General features: G+C 41.9%; 2 protein-coding genes and 1 non-coding gene across 6 annotated transcripts in view; all 3 read right to left on the minus strand.

Annotated features, from left to right (window-relative positions):
* Positions 1-8,907, minus strand: part of LOC139632384 (rho guanine nucleotide exchange factor 17-like) — a 69,192-nt gene extending 60,285 nt beyond the window's left edge. Inside the window, exon 1 of the mRNA XM_071497305.1 lies at positions 3,041-8,907. Coding sequence (XP_071353406.1) covers positions 3,041-8,359 — 5,319 coding nt within the window. The 5' untranslated portion in view covers positions 8,360-8,907. The remainder of the gene's footprint in view (positions 1-3,040) is intronic.
* Positions 8,908-10,134: 1,227 nt separating this feature from the next.
* Positions 10,135-24,920, minus strand: LOC139632385 (P2Y purinoceptor 3). Of its 4 annotated transcripts, none has more exons than XM_071497309.1 (4): positions 24,796-24,920; positions 24,551-24,637; positions 14,864-15,291; positions 10,135-13,771 (listed from the first exon to the last, which is right to left on the minus strand). In XM_071497309.1, the coding sequence occupies exons 3-4, from the start codon at positions 15,280-15,282 to the stop codon at positions 13,099-13,101; spliced, it is 1,092 nt and encodes a 363-aa protein (XP_071353410.1). In that variant the 5' UTR covers positions 15,283-15,291; positions 24,551-24,637; positions 24,796-24,920; the 3' UTR covers positions 10,135-13,098. The 4 variants fall into 4 exon arrangements, with proteins under 4 accessions (XP_071353410.1, XP_071353409.1, XP_071353408.1 ...); XM_071497308.1 differs by having other exon boundaries at positions 24,551-24,679; positions 24,796-24,890; XM_071497307.1 differs by lacking the exon at positions 24,796-24,920 and having other exon boundaries at positions 24,551-24,785.
* trnaa-agc (transfer RNA alanine (anticodon AGC)) lies at positions 19,376-19,448 on the minus strand. Its single transcript has one exon. It is a non-coding gene; the product is annotated as a tRNA-Ala (tRNA).
* Positions 24,921-27,776: the final 2,856 nt, after the last annotated feature.

Consider the following 27,776-nt stretch of genomic DNA (forward strand, 5'->3'; position numbering starts at 1 on the left):
CATAAAGATGTTTTACATCATACGAGAAGCGCTGTTCCCAATCTGTTGCAGTTTGTGAACTTTTAGAGTTACAGGATTTTGATTTGGTTAACCCAAAAAAGTAAACATGAGTCAAAATTTAAGTCAGGGCATACAAATCTAACCATTTTCTAGCATCTTCTCCCATTATGTCTCACTCCCTCGCTCCCCCATCACTGTTTCATTCTTCAGTTCTCTCTTGGTTCTATTTTGATCCTCTAACTTTTTTTTTAGCCAGCAAGTGTTTCCTTCCAACTCCCTCCAACTTTTTTTTGTCCCTGTCTTTCTTTCTCTCTCTACCTGACATTTGGCTCGGCAGTCTGCCTTACACCAAGACAAATGTTATGACCTCACTTCGCTGCAATGTTCCAGAGACAAGGAGAGAGACAGTAAAAAGAAGAATAAGATAACATGAAGAGGAATGCTGGAGAATTTGTATTAAAAAAAAGATAATTGGAAATGGGGTGAAAGTATGTAGTGAAATGCAACATACTGACAGTGTTCAGACTTGCAAACTAGAGACTATGACTGACAAAACATCTGGACAAGGATGGGAGACAAGTAAGAAAAATAAGTCTGAACAAAGTAGACGGTGAAACTAATAAGAAGTTTTGATGTCAAAAAGCAGGAACTGCAATGTGGGTAAGATGAGCCAAACTCTTGTCTCCAGAAAAGGAAAAAGTTCCTTCCTCCTCTCACCTTCTTTCTTCATTTCTTTCTCCCTTTCTCACTTTCTCAGAGCTGTTCCGTGCTCTATTTTAGCTTGGCACAGTTGCTATTACATTCAGTCCAAATCACACACGCAGTCACAGTGCACCAGAGCTGCAAGGCTGCTGCTCCAAATACAGTGTGTTGGCAAAACTCTGGGCTCCAAACGTTTCAACAGGGCACTGATATATTCCAGACAAACAATATGCACATGCACACACACGCACACACACACACATTCAGAGAGAAAAAAGAAAGAGGAAACCAGTTTATAATACAGACACATGCAGGCAAGACACAAATTTGAACACACCCAACACAATGCAGTGCACGGACACACACGCCAGCCGGTAGTGCTGGACATCATCAAACACTTCAGTAACCACAACAACTTCCCATTTCCCTAAACTCATTTCCTGCCTGGTGAGGTCAATCACCAGCTGCCACTACAGTCACTACGGCAACAAGTAAGGACAACGGGCAAGGGAGTGAAAAAGAAAAATCATGTGCTAATGAAGATTAATAGACCTAAATAATAGATGTAAAGATATCAATCAGTGCAGCTTAGTGAGACAATGTCAAAGTCAAGGAGTGACAGGCAAAAAAAGGAAAAACACATGCACCATTTGGCCTCCATACCAGACCTGAATGATTCCAGGGCAGCAAAATGGTCACTGCCATACAAAGGAAAACAGTCATGATGTACTGAAGCCCTGGATGTTGTGTCTGCTATCTTCTGTCCTGAGGAGGGTAATCCCTGTGTTGATTTTACTTTCTCCACACCCATTCAGAATCACATCCACTGTATAACAACGTTGATTTCAGACAAAGACCTCCAGGGGAGGGAGTGTGTGTATGTGTGCTGGGGGGTGTCTTGTTATTAAGGTTAGGTGCAATAAATGGCATAGTCTTTAGAGAGAAACTTTTGAGTATACATAAAAACATGCATGGTTTACGGGCCTAACAGGCACAGGCCCACGGGTTAAAGGGGTCATTGGACCCTGGTCATCAACTGCAAAATATCTCAGAAGAGACACAATACGACCAAAATGAGACACAACACAGCCACAGTGTCATGCACGACCACAAGAGATGCAACATTTTGTATCTTTCAGTCTGAGTGTCTTGGGGAAGGGGGTTTCATGTCTGTGCTCAGGTGCCCATTATGTCATAACTCATCCACTCATAGAAACACACATGGCCAGAGACATTTAATTCCCACTGCTCTGCAATATATTACACAAGTCAAACTTCATGACTGCTGTTAACAAATATTTCAAAATAGAGTGCGTATTTCTCTGTATGAAGTTTTTCACTTAGGTTTAACTGTATCATACAATGCTAAGTTAACTTTCCAATATACTGTAAGTTATAAGTTGTAAGTTTATTCTAACTGTTTTGTATAAGTATCATGATATTGATTGTTGCTTACTGCCCTATGAGTTAACTGTTACTATATAACAAGCCAGAAAAAGCGCCCCAATGTTTAGATATTACTGAGTAAGTGCAGCATCACACACACACACACACACACACACACACACACACACACACACACACACACACACACACACACACACACACATCTGGCACAAAGACAATTGATATTGAATGAAACAAATAAATGAAAAGACACACATGCACAGCAGGTCTTGGTCCACTCCTTAATGCTCTTTGTCTGAGATTTGTTTAATCAAACTAATAACATCCTCTGATGTTTGTTTAACACTGCTCAGCCTATAATGGCTTCTGTATTGTAGTACTGCTCCCAAATGCACTCTGAAAGTAACCATACGAGTCCTGATTCACTGCACTTAATAAAAGCACAGACATGCATTGTAAAACCGTAAGAGAAAGAAAGCCAGATGTATAGGACAACACTATTTTAAGACAACTAGTATTGCCTCATCTTTCCATCATGACACTAAAAATCCAGTTTCACCATAATTGATACATCTAAAAAAAAAAAGCAAGCCAAATTACAAGTTACTCACCCCCGTTTCTTTTGCATTCAAATAAAAACCTATATTATGTACAATTACATAAATGTATATGCAATTCACTTTCTGTATCTTCCACTAAGAAAAGGGGAACCTTTGACAGCTGCATTAGTTCTCTGACTTCAACAACATCCAAATTTAAAATGTGTGTACTACTGTAGTAGGTTTCAATGACATAGTAACATATAAGAGTTTAGAGAAGCAGATTATCATTTGATGCTGAATCATCAGAACTCAAATGACGCCATCCAACAAGAGAGCACTGAACATTCCAACTTTGCACTAAAAGGACAAAAAAAAAAAATTGAACTCACCACTCTGGGCTTGGTCCTCTGTGGGGTAGGTGCGGATGCAGTGTCCTCTGTGCCCTTCTTCTGTGCTCCTGTTTCTGTAATTCCACTGGTGCTGGTCTCGCCGGGCCCCTCTGAAGCCGACCCTGAACCTCCAGCTCCATCCCTGGGTGCTGGAGGAGGCCCTGGGCCCTCAGTGTCTCTCTCAGCGGTACTCAGTTCAAGAATATATTTCTGGGTCACATCCTCCAGAGACGGGGCCTCGTCTCCTGGAGGCTTACTTAAGGTTTGAGGCTTTGCAGTGGCTCCGACAGCAAGGCAGTCTACTTCCTTCAGTGGCTGGAGTTGTGGAGGCGGGGAAATGGGGATAAAGGTGGCAGGTTCGCTGGCATGGCGGACATGCTTGGTTCTGGTTTTGGGTTTGGATTGCAGTGTGGGAGGGGGAAGAGGAGGGGTGAGGTCACTGTCATCCTCCTGAGCCTCTAAACCCCGTTCTGGAGGCTCAAATGGGTCCTCATGAGGGAAAAAGTGAGCCAGCCTGTTTGGACGCTTTCTGGAGGGCCGACGAATCATTCTAGGGGACAGAACCCCAGCAAGCTTGAGGTCAAAGTTAAACTTTCTCAACTCTTCATCTTTATCCTCTCCACCTTGTTCTATAACATCGTTATCTTCATCATCATGGTTATCAGAGTGGGGGTTGCACTCCGAATGGGATCGAACCTTCTTGACTTTATTACTGCTGTTTGCATGGTGATTCGGCTCTGTTGGCAATGCGTGTATAGGCTTAGCTACGGGGTCCCACAGTTCCTCTCTCTGCTCACTCAGGATTGGCTCACTGCTGGAAGGCGGGATGTAGCCAGGCTGATCCAGCTCACTGATTGGCTGAGTGCTGCTGGGCTGACCTTTAAACTGGGGGTCAATCTGGGAAACTAAAGGGGTATCACTACGGCGACTCGGGTCGCTGAATGACTTCTTCTTGGGAGCTTTGCCATTGCCATGATCATCTGTCATCAGTCTGTCCATTGCACCTGGCTCAGCTACAATGCTCCTGATCACCCCACTGTAGTCACGAACAGCATCATCCCGGAGCCCGCCATCACTGTAAACTGACAAGTCACTGGCCACACTGCCCTTGTACTCTGACAAAGTGGCCACAGCAGAGGCATCTGAAGCCCCTCCTCCTTTGACAGATAGGGATCCTAACAGGTTGCTGTCTACAGAAGAAAATTTGTTATTCCCTTCCTCTGCCACAGAACAGCATCGCTGGGGCATGGGGTCACTGAGAGAGCGGTAAACTGTGGACTCCCCGTTTCCAACAGTTGCTATTGCTGATTCTGCATTACTGCTATTACTGGAATCAGAGCCTGTGGTGTTATTACCAGAAGGGGAGAACTTGCGCCTTCGACGAATAGCACTTGGTGTTGCAGGAGCTTCAAGTCCGGCTCCTCCGCCTCCTATGGTGGCTGCTGACCCCTGCGACACTGCGCTGCTGGTGTTGATCTCGTCACTGGTAGAGCTGACATTGTTGATACCAGCAGTAATGCCCATGTCCATGATAATGCTGTCACTCTCAGCCATACGGGCAGGAAGAGGCAAGGAGGGAGGTATGCTGACTTCATTCAGACGATTTGTACAACTCAAGCTGTTGCCTGTCATCTCTTCTCTCTCCTGCTTAAACCCTTCCACCTCATGGAGAGCAGATTGTTTCCATACGGTGACGGGCTGCCCAAGCACATCCCTGGGTATTCGAGACCCCAAATTAACCCCTGCTGACCCCATGAATGACCTCTCGGAGGGGTCACCGGGGCCTGTCTCTGGCTCTGTCACAATCCCTTCGTCTGTTAAACTAGACTCATGGCCTGAAAGTTCATCCACAGAGCGGTCGTAGAACATGCTTTCCTCTGAGTCACCCTTCAGTAAGGCTCTCTCCGTCTCTCTGCTCTGTCTCTTTGCTTTCTCCCTGTACTCTGTGCCCCTGCTGTTTAGCTTCTCCAACTGCATACTTTGTCCATCCCTCTCACTCCTCTCCCTCTCCCTGTTCTCTCTCTCCCTCTCATGTTTATCCCTGTCTTTTGTGTTCTTAAACTCAGCCTCTTGATCTGTCCTTGCCTCATCCTTAACACTGACTCCTGCTTTATCCATCACCTCATTTGTTTTCTTGACCTGGAAACATCCATTCTCTACATCATCATCATCTTCTTCTCTTGTACTCATCTGGCAGATATCACGGATAACCTGCCTGGCTTCTTGCACATACCTCTCCTGCAGTGGAGTTGGCATCACTTCCTCATCATCATCATCAAATCCATAATCCCCCATTCTTTGTCCCCTCCCAACCCTAAAATCCCCCCCATCACTTTCTACTTCCCTGTCTGACACCGACACCCTCCCTCCATCCCTCTCTCCATCCAAGTCAAGCTGCTGTTCAGATGAGCTCCTCTTTGAGGTGCCACCTGCCAAGTAACACCTAACAGCTGTTGTGGGTTTGTCTGAATAAGTGAAAGATTTTGCACGCCGTAGAGTAGCAGTCAGGTCTTTCAGTGATGGGCGACGACCCGAAGATAAAAGGGTCCCGCCCTGAGTCCGTGACCCCATCCTGTACACTGATGACCCCTCCACAGCCCCAGATCTGTCCCCTCCACTTGTTTTCCGCACCTTGAGCTCTGACAGATCAGATTTCAGAAAGCTTAAGAGTGTCATAGTTTCTGAGGTGATATCAGGGTTGGATGTGGATATTCGGTTTTTATCCTCATCATCTACCCCATCCCCACTTGTTGTCCTCCTTATTGCCTTGGTCTCGCCCCTAACCCCTGTAGAGATTCCACCTTCTCTAGAAAGTGCACTCGGTGAGGGGGTCACCATGGGTACAATCTTGGGGCGCACCCGCACAGGGGTACGGGAGAAGTTATCTCCATGGCCGAAGCTTGGGGAGCGGTACATGGTAAAATTCCCGTGGTAAGTTTTACTCAGCATGGATGAGGATGCAGTTCTGCTGGTGCTGCCCCCTGCTTCACCCGTGTTAAAGATCGCATTTGCTCCACGGTTGGCACAGCTAGCCTGGCCCTCCTCCTTCAATGTCTCTGTGCTGGAGTACCGGCTGCTGCAATGTGAACCCCCAGGACTGGACACAAATGGGGGGATATTGACTTTTGACACTCGTGATACTCCAGGAAGTGTCGCAGATGTCACAGGTGAGGAGATGCGCTCCCATTGCTGCACCCTGGCTCTGTTACTATGACTGCTGGGCTCTCTTGCTGAGTGGCTCCGAGATACTGTTCCTGCAAATTCTCCTCCTGTGTTTTGCTGGTGATGCCTCTCTAAGTGCTCCATTGTCAAGGCCATGTCACTGTCGCTGTCTTCTGATTCGCCATCATGATCATCATAATCATCACGGCCTGTTGCTAGAGCAGCTCCAGTGACCTTCTTCTTCTTTCTTAGCGAGCGGCGGCGCACTGCCTCTCGACTGTGGGGGCCTAAAGAACCAGGGCTGTCCTCCTCACTGCCTGAAGACCTGCCAATGCCCTTAGCACCCCACCAGCCATTTTTACTGCGGGATAAATAGCTGCCTCCTCGCTCTGTGGCACCCCTTTCTCCTCCTCTGTAAGAGAGGGAAGGAGCAGGGCCAGAGGGAACACCCCAACTGCCTCCTCCACCTCCTTTTCTTCTCCTGGTGTGCTCCTCCTCTTCGTCTCCAGAACTAAACCTCCAGCGGGAGCTGAGGGGAGAGGCAACTCTTGCTGGGGCTCTTAGCTGAGTGGAGGGAGCTACAGTAGAGGAGGAGGAGGTAATGGCTTTATCTGGAGCTGGAGCAGAGGAGGGGGAGGAGGAGGTGGGGGCTGGCGCTCTAGAGGAGCTATGTGCGGAATGTAAACTATCCCTGGGCAGCCCGACCCCCTGTCTATCCCTTCTCTCCCTCGCTGTCGGCTGCTGAAGAGAGGAGGAGAAGGAGGGAGTGTCTAAGCTCAATGATCGACTCCAAGACGAAGTAGCAGGGGGTTGAAGGTCAGGGTTGGGGTCAGATGTCAACCCTTGTGTCCCATGGGTCTTACGGACTGCCTCTGCCTCAGTGCTGGGACTATGAGATCTGAATGGAGATGGGTTAATCCTACGGTAGTGACTACCCTCTGTGCAACTACGACTGCTACTACTGGTCCTTTGTAAAGTATTTCTGCTAGAAACTTTGTTGTAATTAGAATTTTGTGTCTCTATGTCTGCCTCCTCATCGTTTGAGTAGTGACGATGGTCATTAAAGTCCATACCAAAACAAAATGTCTCTTTAGAAGTACTATTTTCACTGCTTTGTGCTCCAACTAGGCATTTGTTATGCAAAGACAAGCTACTGGAATCATTAGCAGAGCTGCAAGGTGAGAGCTTGTCACTTCTTTCTGACAGAGGAGCGCTCTCACTGGGGCTGAGCTCCTGCAGTTGCCCTGCTGCTTTTATGTTCTCATAAGTGTCAGTCTTGTGCTGCTCTGGAGCTTTGCTTTGTCTCTCATCAAAAAGTTGTCTAATTTTGGTGACACTGGGCCACTTGTCAGAGTGCAGAGGAATAAAGTCACTGTGGTGTGTAGAAAGATAACTTCTGTGAGATTTACAAGGTGGAGGAACGCCTCTACTAGTAACATTATCTTCCTCATCTGTTGTCAAAGTCTTTTTGTTATCAGAGGGCCATACATTGATGTGTGAATAATCTCTCTTACCAGAGCTGCCGCTGCTGTCGGTTGATAAACGTGTAAAAATCCGCTTCTCGCTTCTCTTTTCTGAGTCAGAGCCTGACACAGAGTCGGTGCCGGAGTGAAACTTTTGCACTTTGTTGTCTGTGAGGGACTCTGCAGTAGTAGTATCACTATCTTGGAAATATCCACCACCGCTGTCCTCGTGAAAAGACTTACGAGACCCAGACCCGTCTCTCCTTGAGCCTCTGGTCCGGGGAAGAGTGCTGCGCCCCCGCGTCACTGCTGCACCGTCTCCCGGTGAGGCTCTGCGCGTCCTGGCGGAGCCACCGCCGCCGCCGCCGCTGCTGCTGCTGCTGAACTTCTCAGTGAGCTGGCGGATGGATGGAGAAATAGAGGAGAGAGGAGTGGAGGAGCCTCTCTTTGGATCTGCGGTTGGGAGGCCGGCAGCGGTGGCAGAGATTTTGGAAACTTTTCTTGACACACTGACATTAGTCGTCGCCAAGTGCTGTCCTGGTTTGCTGGGCTCCGGGGGAAGGGCGACGCCAGCTGCCTCCAAACCCTCTGATTTGTGCTGCTGGTCGTCGCTACTGTTGGCGCTCCAGGACCCCAACTTTCTGAAAGAGACGCTGCGAAACACGGCCGCATTCTTCCTCTCTCTTCCTGCCATTGTTCATGTCTTTCTCTGTTAGATTTTTACGCACACATTTTAACTCCACGGGTATTACAGATCCAAGCACCCATTTGAGCTATGGTCCATCCCCCCCCCCCCCCACCCATCCACCCCCCCGTAGCCTAACAGCATGAAACCCCAACAACAATCACTCTTGAGAAAAGAGTTAAAAAAAAAAAAAAACCTTAATTGTTGGCAAAGCTTCAAACTGCACCAAAACGAGGTTAGTTGAGTGATAAACTCTTCACATACAAGGCGAGTGCGGCTGTTATCAAAACTTACATGTTGTCGATTCCCGAAACCGCATTCGTGCAAGGAGGAAATTTTTTTTTTTTTTTTTTTTTTTGTGGCTAAAACTTTCCCAACCTGTTCACAAACACAACTTTTCCACCGCTGTCCCCTGCTCTTTCTAAGCCTCTGCCCAGGGTAGCACGCCTGCATGGGCCCGACGCATCATTCACTGTTCATTCCCAAACTGTTTGTGGATTCCTTATTTTGACATGATTTGGTTTTTCCGTGACTTATGTTGTTTTTTTTGCATGTTAATGCCTGAGATAGGGCAGAGGGGGGTGGGCGGGACTTGGGGTATAGGGGCTGTCATAGCCCCCTCGGGGATTGAGAGGAAAAGCTTTTTCTGTTTTTTGATAGGAGAAGGCAGATACTGTGGACAAGCTACATGCAATTATGGCCCGTTCCCTTGCGAAAAAGACAGTAGCTCTGTTTTACACTTAAAAAAAACAAAAAAAGAAAACTACACATTTTGGAACTAAATTTTGGACATGCAGCATTTCTGAAACACTTAGAAACATCTCTAGGAAGATGTCACCACAAAACAATGTTGATTTTACAGATAGAGCATTACATTTTTTTTTTTTTTTTACTGTATTTCTGTCTTTAGAGGTAAAGACTCACAGAATGGCACACACTGATTTGATCTACATGCCTGACACACTGCATTGGTAACTGCATATTCAGCAATAGCTCTTTACCACAGTGTGTTATGATGGTGTTGGTGAATTAGTGTGTCAGCATTCGAGGGAGGGAGGGAGGGAGGGGGAGAAAAAAGTTTTCACTCATGCACAATAACTCCTCTGTGGTGCTTCCCATGTGGCCGTCTGCTTAACAGGTCCTTTTGTTCCAAGGGGGAATTCTGTGTTTCAGTCACTCAGAGGAGTGTAGCTGAATGCAGCAGCGCCCTCCACAGGCTGAAGATGCTGCATGTAATGAGCTCAGCAGCATCTGCCTCCAGTTCTGTATCAATGAAGCAGAATCCAGCTGCTTTTTGTGGTTTGACAGGATTTTTGCTAAATTTCCTGCGCGGTTTTAACTGATTAACCTCATAGAACTTTTCTAGTATTTCAAGCAGGCATCTTCTCCCTATACATTCACCATCTGTTGGTTATTTTAAAGTTCATCTTTCATCAGCTTGAAAGCTTACGCTCAAGTTTTGGGTATGATATGAATTTTGGCTGATAAAAAAGGAAATCTGTACCAGACACTACCATGCCGCTGGGTGAAATTGTATGTATTAACCTTTCAGTTGTATCAGGAAGTTGCAGTCCATCAAGAAACACAATCCTCCATCATCATTTAACTCTAAGATATATATTTATACAGCAAAAAGTTGATTATAGAAAATGGCCTTGCTTTGCTTTTGAGGCCCCTCAGAATCAGCTGTTACAGATGTTAGTTACCTTGCCAAATGCATCAACCTGAGAGGGTAGGGGGAGTAAAAGTTCATGTTGAAAAAAAGAATAAAGAAAAGGCATTCGTGATTGTTCACTTGACTCTTTTAATGGCTGCTTTCAGTTTATTTTACATAATGATAACAACCAAAACATTTCCACAAGCAACTCAAGGGGGCTGCATGTTAAGAAAAAAAAAAACATGTTCCTTTTCATCAACATCACTATCTCTACATAACAAAAATTATTTCTATTTCTGTGTTACAGTATTTTACAAAAATAAGAATTCTTCTAAATAATACTGACTGACACAAATATGTTGGCACAGTACACAGGCATCTGGCTCTCTCTAGAGTGACCACACAATATTGGAAATATTTGACCAAACAGACACAAAAATACTACTTTTGCTGAAGCCAGGAGCAAAATATACTATTTACAACATCAATGGACATGCACGTTGTACATATATACACCCATTAAGAAGCACATGACCTCATGTTGGGGTCGAAATGAAAAATTACACGTTCACATTTAACCAATATACACAAGAGTTCTTCAGTCATTGCTGAAAAACTCAAACTACGGTCACAAGTTCAAAATACTTAGGTAGTAAAGTTGCCTACATTTATTTTAAATAATTAAATCCAGATTGAGGATTACTCTCGTAATTTCAGTTCAATTTGGAACTTCAAATTGTCAAATCAGAGAGGCCCACATGACATCCCGATGTTGAGGTTGGGAGAGCCTGGTATAAATTATGAATTTAGATACAGTGAATTACTTCAGTTAACATTCAGCATCACACCATTCACCTCTGGCACATTTTGGAAGCAGGTTTCATTTAGATTGATAGTAAATGTATAAGCTGAATTCAACAATTTGTCATTAGTGCAATGCAAAAATCAGGTCAAATTCATACAAGATTTACTGATCCTTGTAGGAAAAAGACCTCTGCAGTGTCCTGGCACAGATTCACAGGCAGCAATAAAAAATAAATCCCATTTTTCTATGGTATCTTTCGGTTACAGTGTGTAACTGGTAAAATAAGTACTAAGGTGGAGTTAAACATTAACTCCACCTTAGTAACCTTAACATTAAGATACAGCAAAATGCAACAACTACAACAACAACAACAAACAACACCAGTATGCCCATTTACATGCATTTATGTTTCATGAACATTACAGATTACCAAACCATAAACCCTGTAACCCAGTTACTTGGTATAACTCCATAAGAAACAGCAGAGGGATATTTCAGAGGAAAGTTTCCTCCATTGTATCGACTGTACACATTTAGACTGCACTGTATGTTGTTAGAGATGTCAAAACAGTACAACACAATTCACATGCACTCTAGAGCACCTCTTTAAGGGTACGGAGCTTCTTTTCATAAATGTCTCCAGTCCCTATTATTTTTGGATTATTCTATCATCTCTCTAACACCTGCATCCATCGACAGAGGTGATTTCTTGGAATAGAAATCCTAATTTCCTGAGAAGGATTCACACATTGTAATTTAGATCCTGCTCTGAGGTCCACAAATTGCAGTTTCCCTTCCTTCTAAGCACCAAATGCAATTGATAATTATTTAAAAATGTATTAATGATAAACACCTCAGTGTTTTAATGCATTTAAATTGATTTCCATTGCTTACTTAAGAATTCAGAGAATATGTGGGGGGAGAAATCATGCATTGACATGCCTATTTCATGTGCACTGAGCTGGATATTTACTTAACAGTTTTGTTGGCATTCGTTTGCCCTTAACTGCTGTAAATTAAGATCCCATCCTTACTGCATATAATGTAAGTTAAAACTCTTTTTAGAAAAGACTGTGCCAACAGTTCAGTGCACTGCTGTTACAGTAGTGGGGTGCACACACCATCCAGTGGTGAAAACATGCAAAAACAAGCTTTACAGCTTGAATAATGTTGAAACATAATTTGTAGGGAAAAATAGTGGAAACCTTCATCTGAAAATATAACTCTACTTTGAATAAAAATGTACATACACTTTTCATTTTCAATCATGCTCTCACTATTTAAACTGCTGTTTTTTTGCAATTCTGTTTGTCAGACATGTTTCTCCGCAGTCCTGTTTTATTTTCCCACACAAGTACTTCATGCAGTTCCAACACGCAGCCATAAACATTTACAGCCACTTTAAGCATTTTAAATGGCTTCATGCCATTGATTTTATCTTAAAAAAATTAAATAATTGTTCTGTCCTTCTCTCTTTCACCATGTATAGCTCCACATCACATGTATCTAAAAATCATCTTCCATGCAAAATCCTATATAACCTGTGGGGACCTGCTGGAGTTACTATTTCAGAGTATTTCTTTTTTTACTGTACACTTCACAGTGTGAAACAAAAATGAAAGAAAATCTCATTTACAAAAAAATTAAAATTAAATAAAAAGTTTGTCCTTAACTACCCAGTGCACAGCAGAGACTGAAAGCAAACATTTCTGTCAGATAACGGTTAACAATGCACAGTGTAAATGCCTCAATCGGCTGATGATACAATCAATGCATGTATTTCTAAGCCAAAAAAAAACCTAACAAAAAAAACCCCAACAAAACACAAATAAATAAACATAACACAGAATCAAAAATCCAAAAGTCCAAAATGCATGAACCCCCCCCCAAAAAAAAATACACTCATAGTCTGTGATGGGTAATGCCAATTAAAGATAATGTAAGTAATAGGAAGATATAATTAAAAAAAACTGCCCCTTATTTTTTTGAATCTGTTTACCTTCCACATTATAAGATCACAACTTCCGTGTTGTTATTTAGGAGGCTTCTTGATATGCCAGTGCCTCAAATCCTTGTTAGATTATCCTAGAAGGGTGCAGTTCTTTGTTACAGTGAGTTGTAGTTCAAAGCCTGAAGAGCAACTTGCAATAGAAGTACAATAACATGAAGAAAAGTGTTTGAAGAACTCAGCAACCAATACAAGTACTACTTTGCAGTGGGATCCACCACTGGTGTCCCAGCAAGACTCTTAAGAAACACTGTTGTAGAGTATGATTTCTTGTTCTCTCACACACTGGTGCCCTTGTCCCTGAGAGTAGTGACTCTAAGCACAAACCTTCTGGTGCTCTGGCGGTATCGTGGTTGGGTGAAGTAAAACAGAATAGGGTCCAGAAGGCTGTTCATGCTGGCAAATGGCCTGGTGCTCTTATAGATGATTGAAAACAAGTTTTTCGTCTCACAGGGCAAATTAGGCAGAGTACGTATCACCAGGTACATAGTCTTGGTGAGATGAAATGGCAGGAAGCTTATGCAGAACACTGCCGCCACCACAATGATCATCCTCACCGCCTTGTCCCGTTTCTCCCCAGTCGCCATGGAGACACCCTGGTAGGACACTGGACGACAGAGGATCTGGGCCATCCGGCAGTAGCACATCATCACACCCATAAAAGGCAACAAGAAGCCAAGGCAGGTCAGGGTCATGCCGTAAGGATAGTAGTCTACGGAAAACCGTGGCTTACTTAAATCATAACACACTGTACGGTTGCGCTGGATTCCTGTCGCGGCAAAGTGAAACGTTGGCGCACACAGGATGGCGACCACCAGCCACACCCCTCCGCAGATACACCACGTCATCTTGCGACCACCCTGCTTGTGCCATATTGCGAAAGGATGGCAAATGCCCACATAGCGCTGCACACTGATGCAGGTGAGGAAGAGGATGCTGCCATGCAGATTACTAAAACAGGAAAAGAAAAAACTGTTAAGATAAAACTGAATAAGCTGGATTCTTTTGTACTGTATCTATTATCTGTATGTGGTGGTGTCACCTTGTGTCAAACATACTTGACAAACTCAAGCTTAATGTAATAAAATGTTGGTTATTCTTTACATTTAATACATGGTTTAAATGCATTATAATGTAGTTGTAAGCCATTTTAGTGTTGTTTTAAGTATAACTTCTCCAAAACATATATATTCTATATATTACATAAGCAAATTTGAGGCACAACTATTAAATTATTATATTATTATTATTTTACAAATACATAAATTAACACTTCAATCAGCTTACAACTGCATTTATGTGTATTTACTGCTTATAAATGCTAGGAGGAGACTTAAAATTGTTGCCAACTCTCTCCTTTCACTGAAATATCACTACACATGAATGCAAAAGGAGTATGGAGCATATTTGAAGATAACAGATGAGGGAAGAAGTTAAAAACTTTTAATAAAAAACAAATTTTTGTTTAGCTTCATACGTCAGTTTGTAAAGCTTTCACCCTGCTATTTGTGGAGATCTTCCAAGGCTGGCATTGCACTGCTATGAGCCTCAGTACAGAGATCATCTTTCAGCATCTGAAACCCCCTCCATTACACCTTACCCACAGCAGAATCAGGGGGTGTTTTTTTTGTCAAGTTTGTAGCTTTCCAAACAAACAATCTGACAAGCCTGCTCCTTACACACAGTGGCTGTGTTCAAGGGGCAGGCTTGCTGATATATGAAAGTAGGCAGGGTTTGAACTTCTGAAGACATGTGCACAACCATGTGAAACACCATGTGAGGAAGAGATTGTCCAAAGGTTGGCGCTTGCCCCTCTCCGTGCCGGCAGGCTTTTTACACCACTTTCAAATGTGTGCCTTTCAAAACCAGTATAAACACTTTCACCTTTAAATGTGGTCGGAGAACTTGGGAGCTTTTAAGGATATTGAGAACTTGAGAAGACCAAGTATTCTCACTCAACTGGAAAGTTCAATAATGATGGAACACTTTCAACACACAGCCATACACAGAGATAATTAGACAACATTGAGTCAAGTATCTCACCTGTAGAACTGAAACCTGACCAGCTTACAGGCAAACTCCCCAAAGGGCCAGTAGTCATGACTGCCATAGTTGTAGATGAGCAAGGGAAGTGACATCACATACAGAAAGTCAGCTATGGCCAAGTTGAGCATATAGATGTTGTTTTTGGACAGATTGGGCCTTGTCCTCCATATCTTCAGTATGACAGCAGCATTGAGAGGAAGGCCGAGCAGGAAGACAAAAGTGTACACAGCAGGCAGTAAAATACGTTTGAAGTCTTCCTTATATGTGCAGCCAATGATGCCTGTCCCGTTGATGTTACCAGTGCTGGCAATGAAGCTGTTTTCTGTGTAGGGCTCTGTAGGGTGTACGCTGGTGGAAAAGAAGTCCAGGGAGAAGGTTCTAGAGATGAGAGTTTCTGTGGGGACGGAAAGTGGCATCTTCACATTCTGGAGGAGAGATGGGGAGAGAGAGACGAGGGAGTTGTTATGGTGACAATAATATTTTAATATTTTAACTGAAACAAACCAAAAAAAAAAAAGAAAAACAAGAGCAGTGACATGAATATACACAATTGTATTCATTTTCTTTCCAAGTTGATTTGTGAATGCATTTCAACTGTAAGATATTCCCATTAAAAAGGATAGAAAAAGAAACGAGCCTCTCCACAAGAGGGTGCAAAAGATCAGTATTTGTTCGATTCTTACTGTCAATATCTCAAAAATCACAATGAAGCAGTTGCCTTGAGCCCTGCAAACAGTGGAATTAATCTGGGATCAACTGGGCTAAGTCCACATTTTATCCACTAGGCTAGACAGTTCAGTTAGTTACTATTTGATACCAGTGAAGCCTAAATGCTTTGGAGTGGGAATATCCCAGTTTAGCCAAAATGCAATTCGTGACCCTGAAGAACCATCTAGAAAGAGCAGCAAAAAGAATCCAGAAAGCAGGAGAAAGCAGCTGATATAACAAGTCAACATGCATTTTGTTTAGCAAATGGTGTAAAAGACCTCATATACATGTCAGTGTCACCTTCAGACAGGTAAAACCCTGTCATGATGGAAACAAATGAAATGGAGCACATAAGTACAATATTTAGTGTTTCTGACATGTTGTGGAAAAGAAGAATTAAGTGACACAAGATAAAGATACTCAAGCATTTTAACAGTACCTCATAACTCTACTTAATAGTACTTAATAACTCTCCAGCTGCAGCACTGTGTATTTAGTAATTGTTTAGTAGCTTCTAGGAAAACTGCACCAAAATAGATAATGGCAATAAAATAGAGAGCCAACCAATTAGATTATGATAAAATAATTCTTCCATCATTTGCTATCAAGTGGAAGCTGGACAGATGTGAGTTTTGAAATGAAAACCACAGCAGACTGTCTGGTCTCCCACTCACAACTCACACTGTCTGGAACAGGCTTTTACAAACAGGGATTAATCAACAATCTTAATTATTGCTCCCACCACCAACAGCAATCATATCTATTTCCTTCATCATAGTACGTGGGTGAATGATTGACTTAGGTCACTTCCCCCATATCCTTGTCAGACTGTGACTCATTGTATTTCACAACTAGCACTCCATCAGCCGAAAAGCCTGTGTGTGTACCAGTAGGAGTGCATGCCATATAGGTTGCTGCCAACAACAGTGACACATGATTTCATAATGCCTGTAGAGTAATTGAAGGAGAGGAGGGGGTTGTGGGAGCAGAGTGCCAGAAGACCATAAAACCAAAAGGCAAGGGCAGAGGAATAACAAAGGTTTTGGAAACGTGCACTGCAGTCGACTTTATTTGCTGATGACTCACTAAACTTAACAGTTCAGAGTTTTGATTTATTTACTTTCTTAAGAAAAGGCATGAGACCAACTTTCTGGGCAGTCTTAAGCCCAATGAGGTCATGACACTCATTCAAAAAATTATTTTTCATTTAAGAAAGTGATGTCAGATTAATTCCATAAATTGCAGTCTTTGTCAAAAATGCTTATTTTTTATGACAGCAAAGGAAGCGGGGCTCTTGTTTTTGCTCTTTATGGGCAGGTGCATGTTTAAGCCTGACTTTAGGAGACTTACCAATCCCAACTTCCAGGTATGTGGTTTGATGAACACCACTTTTTTTGGTCTGACTTTAATATTAAACCTCCAATCACTACAGTTGGTTTCTACATGCTCAAACTCCAGTTGAACCTGGTGCCTCCCATTTGTGAAGTCTAGTCACTTTGTGCTTGTTGGTATTAATAATGTTAGCATACGCACACAGTGAAAAGAGAAAAGAGCGAGTAGTGACATGAAACCAAACGCATCATTTACTTAACCCTAGAACACTAACATCGGGTGATTTTCACCCACACGATTCTTGTCATGTAATTTTCATTGTGTTGCTGCTGTCTGAGTTGCATGGGTCCTTGGGTAGCTTCATTGATGGCATTAATGGTATGTTTGTTTCCCTCCTCCCATCTATGGTTTTTTCAAGAGGCATGCGTTCAGGTGATTTTCACCCGACGTTAGTGATGGTGTTACTAATTTTAACGTTAGTGTTCTAGAGTTAAGAACTTAAAAGGAAAAAACAGAAAATACACACATTCTGGATCCTACCTGCTGGAACAAGCAAATCATCAGTTTACAAAGCAAAGCAGGAAGAACTGAGATCTGCCCACAGATCTGATTCCCATATTGAATATCTACATCTCATTAGGACTGGCACTGTGGTGGAAATAATCACATATCAATGAAAAAAGTTTCTTTTTAAAATCAATTAGCGAGCAGGGAAATATAAAACCACTCTCTGGTATATTTGATTCTATGTGGTAATGTTATCTAGAGATTTGCACCAATCATCTTGTCTTTTTTAATTTACTACATGTTTAAGGCAGCTTTCAACAACTGTCACAAAGCTGATTGAATTAGGTAGGTTTGGCAACATCACAAACATGAACATGTTTCTGTTAAACCCAAACATGCCTCATTAGTTTAAACATGATTATGACAATGTTAGTAACACAGTGCACAATATAATTTGAAAACTCAGTAAAAACAAGATTCAAATGAGCTTGTGAATCAGCCATACTGTGGATGACTATGGTTAACCCTTAATGGATTCAAATATTTACTGGAGGAAAACATACACACCTCAATCTTCCATTTCACTTGCAGTAACAGAGATATGTTATATTTGTGCGGCTTTCATAATGACAGAGTTTATTTTTCTGCTATTACAGCGTCCAATCAAACGTGCGTGTGCGTGTGTGTGTTTGTGTGTGAGTGTGAAATGGTCATGTTTCCAATTTTCAAACACTCTGGAGAGCAGACAGTAATCACAGGGCTCTATGTAATCATATCTTCACTCTATGTGTGTTTGTGTCTGAGTGGGAGCCTCTGATGGCTTCTGGTTTAAGTGTTTGCTCACAGAGGCTCCCTCCAGGCTATATCAATTTCCTAATCAGTATTGATCTTAGTTTAATTGCAATATAATTGAAATCCAGACAGATCCACACCACACCACAAGCCACAGAAAAAAAACCGATTCTTTTGTAAAGCAAAACTTTTCATTTCACATGATTTATATCACCAGAATTGATCCAAGACTCCATATTTGCCAGCATATCTGAGGTGTAATTGTTTTGTTTTTTTTTGGTTGTTTTTTTTACAGTGCTGAAGCAAGTAAAATGAGCTTGTCTTCATTTTTAAAAAGTGCACACAACAGGGATTCATTCTGTGTGTTTACAGAGACACCTCAGATACCTGTGGTGTTTCTGAAATGACACATTAATACATAATTATAAATAAAATATTGCTTTTCCAAAAATAAAGCATAGCCTGTTAAACAGAGAATGCCAGAAATTAACAACACAACAGCTTGCAATTGTGGTTATTAGTTTGACTAATGACTATATGAGGTCATTTCAAGCCACTTAATGACGCCAAGACTGATACTAACAGCAAACACTAAATAAAACATTGCTCACTGACCTTTCCAGCAACTGAATTGAACATTTCATTATGGGTGTGAAGAAATCAAGTTTAACCTTTGGTGTATGACTCAGTGCACCTTTTTAAGCCCACATAGTTGTAATGTTTGGCAGGTGTCCTGAAACATGTCCGCACATCTTCTCTTTCTCATTTCTTCTGTGGGAAAACAGACACTGATTCCACTTCCATTTGAAAGTTGTTATACACTCAAGAATATTTACCCTACTGTTTAAGATTCATGTATATTCAATTTAAACCATTGCTTGGGCTTGATACAGTTAGTACTGAATCGCTTCTTGCCATTTGTCTGAGAAAGAAGAGAGCTGTAAACAGTTCTACATACATTTGATAGTGATAATGTAAATGAGCAGGACGAGCAGAGGTGACAGGTTATCTTCAGTCTGGAAAGGAAGACAGCCTTTTATTCAGTAATGTGCTCAGAGACAACACTGCTCTTTCATGCTTTTATGTTTTTACTGGTACATCTGACAGTCTGAAGAAATCCTCCTCCCTTACAAGCATTGTACCGTCTGTGCCCACAGTCAAAAAGCCTATTGGAGAATGCGGGCATCGATCCCGCTACCTCTCGCATGCTAAGCGAGCGCTCTACCATTTGAGCTAATTCCCCTGCCTGACCTCAGTTCCACAAAAACCACTTAATGATAGCATGAGTATGAACCCACTGTCCTGTAACAGGAGTAATGTTACCAGCCACTGACACGGTCACTCTGCACTCTATCTATCTCTCTCACACCATCTCTCCCACATGCTCTGACGAGACACACTGCTGCATACTATCTGCCCTCAAGCCTGCCAGAAGGCTCAGCTGAAGGTGACGCAAGATTATTTACAAACCATGATTGAATGTGACTGCAGCTCAGGACAAATATAGGACAACTGTGCATACCCCAGCAGGGTTATAAATCACACACCACGCATTAGGTTTTAATGATTACTCAGCATGTGACCATCAGAACTTTTGAACCCACAATTTTACAGTTTTGTCCGGCTCATATTACTTCACTATACGCTATTTTACCAGCACCAAATGAGCCTACTGAGGAGTCATTAGAAGCAGATATTTCCCCCAGGAGTTGGTGGAGACCAAAACAGACTTAAAAAGAGAGAATACTGGACTTACAGTCATCAGATGGACAGAAATACAGCTCCAACTGAATGCTTATGTTGCTCTGTGAGTTCTGAGTTCTTCCCCTGCAGGTAATCCGATCTAAAAGAGCAGGTGACTGGCAGATCAGGGCACATAAAGACATATACTTAAAGACATATACTGTATTCTGTCTGTAAAATACACAGAGCAGGAGATGTAAAAGAACAGAGAGATGTTGTGTTGAGGAGAGACAGCAGGGAACAATTCAACTCTAATTACTTTCTCATCTCTGATCTCTATTGTCTCTGGCCACGCTAATCAATGATTCATGCCCGCTGTTCCTCACTCTGGCCCTCTGCTGAAATACAACACATGCTCGTTCACTGATACACACACACGCACACACGCACACACAGGGACAGGCTACCACACATGCTCTGGCTATAATTTATTTGAAAAATGGCACACAAAATGTCCAGGAAGGAAGCTTAAATCAGTGTCACACAATCACATGTTTGCCAACACACATATACATTCATCTGCCATACAGACAAATACACAGACATACACTTAAATGTACAAAACATGCACATGTATACACATCAGCAACACAACCATAAACATCCTGTTTGCTGTGATAAACATTATCTCATTTTCCCAGCAAAGGCAGATGCAGCTGCAGTGGCAGAACACACACAAATGTATCCTACAGATGTGAAAGCTCTTTGTCTTAATTAAAAAAAAAACACTTTACTAATTATCTTAGCTAGTATGGTGCCGGCTAATATGAGTCTATCAATCCTGAGGACAGGCACCATGGCCATTACACAGGAGAGATTTTAAACCAATCAGCTGCACCATGGATAGATACAAGGGTGATGACGAAGGCTGGTGTTTCAACACAAGCGCACTGCTTGCCATATGCTCAAGAAGAGAGTAAAACAATTGCTCGTTGCAACACCTTACTGCAATCAGTCAGTGGTCCCAAAAAACAACTTGGAGTGTGGCAAGCAACACACATATTTGAACTAAAAAAAAGGTCTGTCTGCACTCACTCAATGATTTCCACAGGACATGTGTAAAATCTTTACAAATATAGGCATTACTCATCTGCCATAACAACCCACTTCTGCTAGAACCAAACCCAAAGTTAAACCATTTACTTCTAGTTCACTGAAAAAGTATAGATGGACGGGAATACCTTCAAAAGTCATGTAGATCACACTCAAGGCTGCAGGTGACAATACACAATGCTCTGTTCATAATAATTTGCCTTGTAGACAAAAACCTGTTGATGCATGTTGCTGTGAGGATTTGGACTGAGGACTACATTTGGTGTGTTAAGACTGACAGACAGCAGTTCAGGCTTTGGTCTTGTTGGTTGCCAAACACAGGGGAAGTGAATGTAGATGAAAGAAGGAAAATACAGAGACAGGACAGTGGGACATCGGTCACTGAAACACCACAAGTTTCCTTCCAGCATGATCATCAAACTGAACTGTTAATCTGTTTTATGTAATTCATTCAGCCTGGCATCATGTTCATGTTAACTAATTTCTGTTTAAGGTGGAGGGCAGTGTTTTGTTTCACAATAATGTCTCAGTAGATAGAGATGTATCCATCCTGCCAAGGACAGAATAATAGCGATGAGTTCAACGCAGCTGTGGAAATTTAAGTTGACTTACAGGTTAGGAACAACCTCCTCTCCCAAAAACACATCAACTAGTATGAACTCAAAATCTGGATTATTGAATGAAGAAAAAGATGAAATGACATTTCAGTCTGATTATTAAGATAAAATATTATGCCTTTATTAGACAGTAAACGGTAGAAAACCAACTAGAGTTGAGGGGGGAAGGAGAGGAGACTCAAACGAGGGACTCTGCAATTACAGGACCAGCGTCTTAAACTCATAGGCTACAAAGATGGTCCACGAGTTGTTATTTCTGTTGATTTAAAACAACATGGTTCATACACACAACACACAAACACAAACAAGCATGACTACAGATGCAAGAACAAACACAAACATGACAGGTCATGTTGATTTGTTTCTCTCTCATTTCTGCTCTACATGTCTATCATTAGAATAATACAGGCTTGTTAATAATGCATAAATATCCCAGGGATACACAAATGTTTTCAACTTTTGCTGCTGTTTCTCCTCTTGAATGATCAAATGCTACTAAAAGAAAAACATGTTTTTGCAAACATGAGCATAACAGTTTGAAATACACCTTTTGTCAGGCAAAGAGAACCAAACAAAAGCTTAACAGAGTAGTAAGTAGCAGTTCGTATGTGCTCTGTGGTGGCTGTTGTCATGGGTTTGTGGTGCAGAGGGGATGTGAATGCGGCTCTGGTGAAAGCAGAGTCCATAAAGCACAAAGACAGAACAAAATTAAAAGAAATGGCTTTACCGTCTTCCCTGACTGATTCCTTAGAGCATCTCTGGCAATCTTGGAGAATTATACAGTAGCTTTTTTTAGCATCAGCTCTAGTCACTATGGTTCCCAATTAACACGAACTATTGTTATTGTCCCTCTAAATCCTACTCAGTTTGGGGAAGGCAGGTTTATCTTAGGACATTCACATTAAATTACCAACTTTAAGAGGACGTGTGGCTGGTATGTTTGGGATGGCTGCCAGTGAGCTGCCACTGTAAGATAATGCTGTGCACTTAACTTTGTCCTGTAAACAACTTTGCTGTCAACCCTACTATCATCCCTCTGTCTCTGCTTGCATGTCTGTAAACCACAATTGGATTAGTCCGTTCCCGTCAGCCAGACCTACAGAAGCCTGACCTCTGCCAGGCAGAAAGGAATCTCCTCTGAAAACACTGTAACTATGTCCAAAGTCCGATGGCCAGTGTGCCAGGTCTTTACACATGATAGCCTATCTGGGTTATTAGGTCTGCAATGTGACAACTTGTTTTTACTGGACTTAGCTACTTTCTATTTGCTGCTATAAAAGTAATGAAAACCACATGATGATGATGTATGAATTTGTGCAATAGGAGCTTATTGCGAAAATCTCACATCAGTATTTTTCCACTAGTGTAAGGGCAGGAGTGATATTGCCAAATAGTCTACTAATTGATGTTGTTAATCAATAGTTACAGTGATTTTGTGGCTTTGCTATTTTTCTTTGTCTCACGTGACAGTAAACTGAAATTTTTGAGGTTTTAGACTTTTGTAGAGTTTAGACAAGTCAAGACATTTGAACATGTCACTTTCACTTCAGGAAACTGTGATGGCTATTTTTCACTATTAAGACTGAACAATTAATTGATAAATTACAAAAACAAATAGCAGATTATTCAATAATGAAAAGAAAAAATATATATATATATATAAATATATATATATAAAAAAAATAGCTGTCTGTACTTTTTAGATCTTGTACTTTCTCCTAATTCTGAATTGAAGGTCTTGTTGGCTTTTCGTGTATGTGTGTGGGCGCTCTATCTTTTTGTCACCTGCACTACCTGTTTTGATGGTGTCCCCCTGTCACTGTGTTTTCAGTAAAGTATAAACTTTATCTCCTTTTATGAAACATTGCACTCAGTACTCACAGATGGTTGATACAGATATAGAGACGGATGGTTGTTCTGTGGACACACTGCTAGTTGTCATATATCTAAGACCATTTTGAAGATGTTGTATTGGGGGAAAATAAAAGCCATTTCTCAAATGTGCAATATTCTTAACAGTGTTCATGAATGAGAAACACACTTACAACATAATGTCTATCCTGTTGTTCTTAATACGTCTAACTCTGATTCTGCTGTAAAATACATATCTAGTTGTCCACTTCAAGGTATTTTAGAAAGTCTGACAAACATTTCTCAAGTCAAGAAAGCTAAAGCGAATAAAAGCAAGCTAAAAAACTGTACACCAACTGCATGACTACAGTGGCAGTTACACAGGATAATTTTATGGTCTCAGTTTTTAAGTTTGAGATGTTCAGCACAACAACTACCCTAAGTTATTTGCCATAATTTTCATTATACTTTTCTGCAAAAGCTTACGCCAATAGCTTCACACAGATGCTGTCACAAGCATTCACACATGCACTATAAAACCCCAAAGCAGTCATGCTGCAGCTCATTTGCATCAGGTTAATGCCTTGCCTGAGGTCACTTGGCTGTGGTTGTTAATCCTCCCAAATTTAAGGTGAGGTTTCTGTGAAAGCTAAATGCCACGGATGCTTCCACAACCTGAACAAGTGCAATAACTTATTTTCATCTGCACACATGATGCAAACCTTCCTCTGCTATTACTGAAACCAGGCTTTGGCAGAAGCGTCCTGCTGTTTTGTGCATATGGTTTGTCTCGTTCAGTGTCCAATTTCTGGCTGTAATAATAATAATAATAATAATAAAAAACACACACACATACAATAAAGCTGTGAAGGGAATATCAAAATGACACCACAGGAGCCAAAATGCCATGCACTGTACAGCCTATTTGATACGACTGGCATTGAGTACCAGAGCCACGCTGGACCCGGTGAGAATAATGTGTTGGTATTAGTTTGATTCAAATGCCTTAGTTTCCCATTCAGGGCTTAGTGAGAAAAGAGGCAACAAAACTGTTGAAAATAAATAAAGAAATCAAACTTACCCTGTATGACTTCAGTAATATTAAGTGGCAATATCAACAAGTTGGAGATTTAGCCATTGCGAAAGTGTCTGCCTCTTCTCTTCTTCTCTGCAACAACAAAGAGCAGCTCGGCGAGGAGGGAAAAACCCGCTGAGGGGCAACAAACAGTCGTGTGTAGTAACAGCAGTATGTAGAAATGAAACTCAACTCGGTCTAAACTCAGCTAACATCGAGTACAAGTGTGGTTTAAAGTGTCCCGGACCTACCTGCTGTGAAGCGGCTCCGGTAGCTGCACCACCACCACCACCCCCCTACACACACACACACACACACTCACACACACACACACACACACACACACACGCCGCGCCGGAGCGAACCACGCAAGCGCAATGAGTCCTCCAACCCACGACCGGGATAAAGGCGACGACTCTAAACGCAACACGGGCGAAGTGATAAAAGTGATAAAACGCCTGAGCGCTTATCACGAGTATTTGGTTTTATGAATGGCAGGTGTTTCTATAGAAATCACCTCAAACTATGGACAGATTATGAGACAATGAGCCGCAGCTCAATGATTGATTGATTGATTGATTGATAGACTGGCAACCTGACTTGTGGTTGTTTTGCATCTCTTAATGGTTGTTTGTGGCCATTAGGTGTCTCTTTCTTGTAGTTCTGCATCTCTCCATGGTGCACCGCTCTCATCTCTTTTGGTCATTTTGCATCTCTTGTGTGCATTTCATGTTGCTTGTGGTCATTTGCATCTCTTTGCAGTTGCCTTGTGTCTCTTTGTAGTCAGTTTGTGTCTATTTGTAGTCATTTGGTCTATCTTTATTGTAGTTTTGCGTCTTCTTGTGGTCATTTTGTGTCTCTCAGTGGTAGTTTTTTTTATGTTCATGGGCCTGTTAGCAGTTTTGTCTGTGTGTCTCAACAGAAACAACAGGAACCTGGCAGAGGAGCCTGTCAAGCTTCTATGCATTCACCCTGTGTAGTGGGTTGTAAGCTTGCTGCGGTCGTCCTGGGCCCAGAGTGTCCCAATACAGACTCCATGTGCTGATCATGAGGCCGTGAGTGGCTATAAGTATGACTGCTATGGTCATCACTCCAATTATAAAGCACACCACCTGCCATGTTCCAGCATCTCTGAGTCTGATGAAAACCTGTTGGCAGCTTATTGACATAAAACACTGGCAAATTTTGCAAACGTTACTGAGAGCGACAGAACTGGACTTAATGTATCACAATGTCTCTTTTTGTGGGACTTTTATTGCACTCTTATTTGATTTGTCAGTATGTGTTGATTCCGGCTCCCGTCAGAATACATCTGATAAGATGTGGCCACAACACAGTTTCACAGTTTCACTACTATGTAATGTGTGCAAATGGCAGTAAATATATGTTTCTGCCTGTCCTACATCCCTTCAGCCCATCATTGCCCTCATTGGGTAATTGGGTGTCATTTTAAAGGATAGACTGAGCTGAAGGCCAATGAGTGTATTTATAAAGCACATCATTAATAATGACACCATGTTCTTACATCATGCTGTTTATAGATTCTAATCTGTGTCATCATCAGGACATGAACTATTGCTTACATACTGGACTTACTGATGTGCTATTCTTGCTTTTGGATGCACTGGTTCAGATGATTGAAGAAGAAATGCGGAAAACATGTCAACATACATGGAAACAGAAGCAGTAGTCGTGTTTTGGATCCTGATCTGGGGGTTAAAAGACTGAAGGAAAGGACTCTGATTTTCAAACAGCACCAAACATTGCACATGTTACGTTTTCTTGCTTTTGTCTTTAGTGTTATCGCCAGTGAGCACTGACTGCATGAACTCCCTCTGCACAGAGATCTTATCGACTTTTTCAGTTTGTCACATGACCATCAATTTGTGCTGGCCTCGTCCCTCACAATGACGCCATCCATCATAGTATAATCATTTCATGTCTATAAATGTATCAATATCAGATGGGAGAAGAACATCTGTTCTTGAGTCACTCCCCTCTCTGCATTCCACTAATGACTGAGTATGAATGATTTAGACAGATGTCACTCCTTGCAGCTGTCCAGTGCTACGCCTAAAAACATTAGGGTACAAGCTGTAACGCTGTGGTTAAGGGCCTCATCAACAGTGGGAAAAATGACAGAAAACAAAACTCTCATGTGGATTGAAACAGTGGTTTTTGGTCTTCTGTTGAAAAGAAAATAACAATAATAATAAAAAAAAGTAATGCTAGTCTTCAAATATTATTGTGTTGAACTTCTGTTAAATATTGTGTTGTTGCTATTAATGCTTCAGATGGAGTTGCCAGTGTTTCGCTGACTGATTGAGTGTGTGTGGAGAGAGTTCGAGAAGCCAGATTTCAGCATTTATGCTAACAAATCCTAAGAGGCTACCAGCTGACAAGCCCCTTTTTAAGTGTGTGTGTGTGTGTGTGTGTGTGTGTGTGTGGAAGAGATGAAAATAATAACTAGTAGTGTTTATGGCTTTCAATTCAGGCAGACCGTAGTGTTTGCAGGAATTAGCTTCTGCTTAGAAAAGAAATACTAACAACATGATTGATTATCTGGGCTTGCGTGGATTCAGTAAACACTAGACGAGAAAATTGGCTGCCATTACTCCTGACCACACACAATTTGATGTGGCACAAAATCTTTCACAAGAAAGCGAAAATAATTTACAAACAGAATAAACAGAAACATAATCAGCAGGTTTGAAATATAAATATAGAAAGGTTTGAAAGGATAAACAAGACAAGATGCCGACTGAAACAAAATGTAGAGTGTAAGACCAGTGAGAGCAGATAAAGGGGAAAAAATCTATGAATCGATCTAATTTCTGCAACTGATAGAAGAAATTCATATATAAAAGAGGGTATAGTCACTTAGATGATTGCATTTCTAGTTGACCAACATCCAGCAGACCTCTTTTTCCAAATTAGCTCATTTGTCATGTTGAAACAGAGACGTGTGCAGACAGGGAAGTAGAGTCGATTTCCCTTCAGAAACAAGTTGCTCAGAGCTTAATCAGCATATTTCATAATGGCTGTGGAGGATTGTAGGAGCCTGATCCAAAAACAGTAATTTACGGCCTACACCCATCTTTCCTCCTCTTCTGCAATAGCTTTACAAAGACGTCCTAATGTAGGGGTAGTTGCAACAAGTCAAACTTAAAGGGCCCTCTTCAGTGGCAGTCACGTGCATGCGAAGTGTCAAGTTGCAATGGAAAAGTACATC

Source organism: Trachinotus anak, unplaced genomic scaffold (genome assembly GCF_046630095.1).
Source record: "Trachinotus anak isolate AG129_WGS33_773 ecotype Australia unplaced genomic scaffold, CSIRO_AGI_Tana_v1 ptg000014l, whole genome shotgun sequence".
NCBI lineage: Eukaryota > Metazoa > Chordata > Actinopteri > Carangiformes > Carangidae > Trachinotus > Trachinotus anak.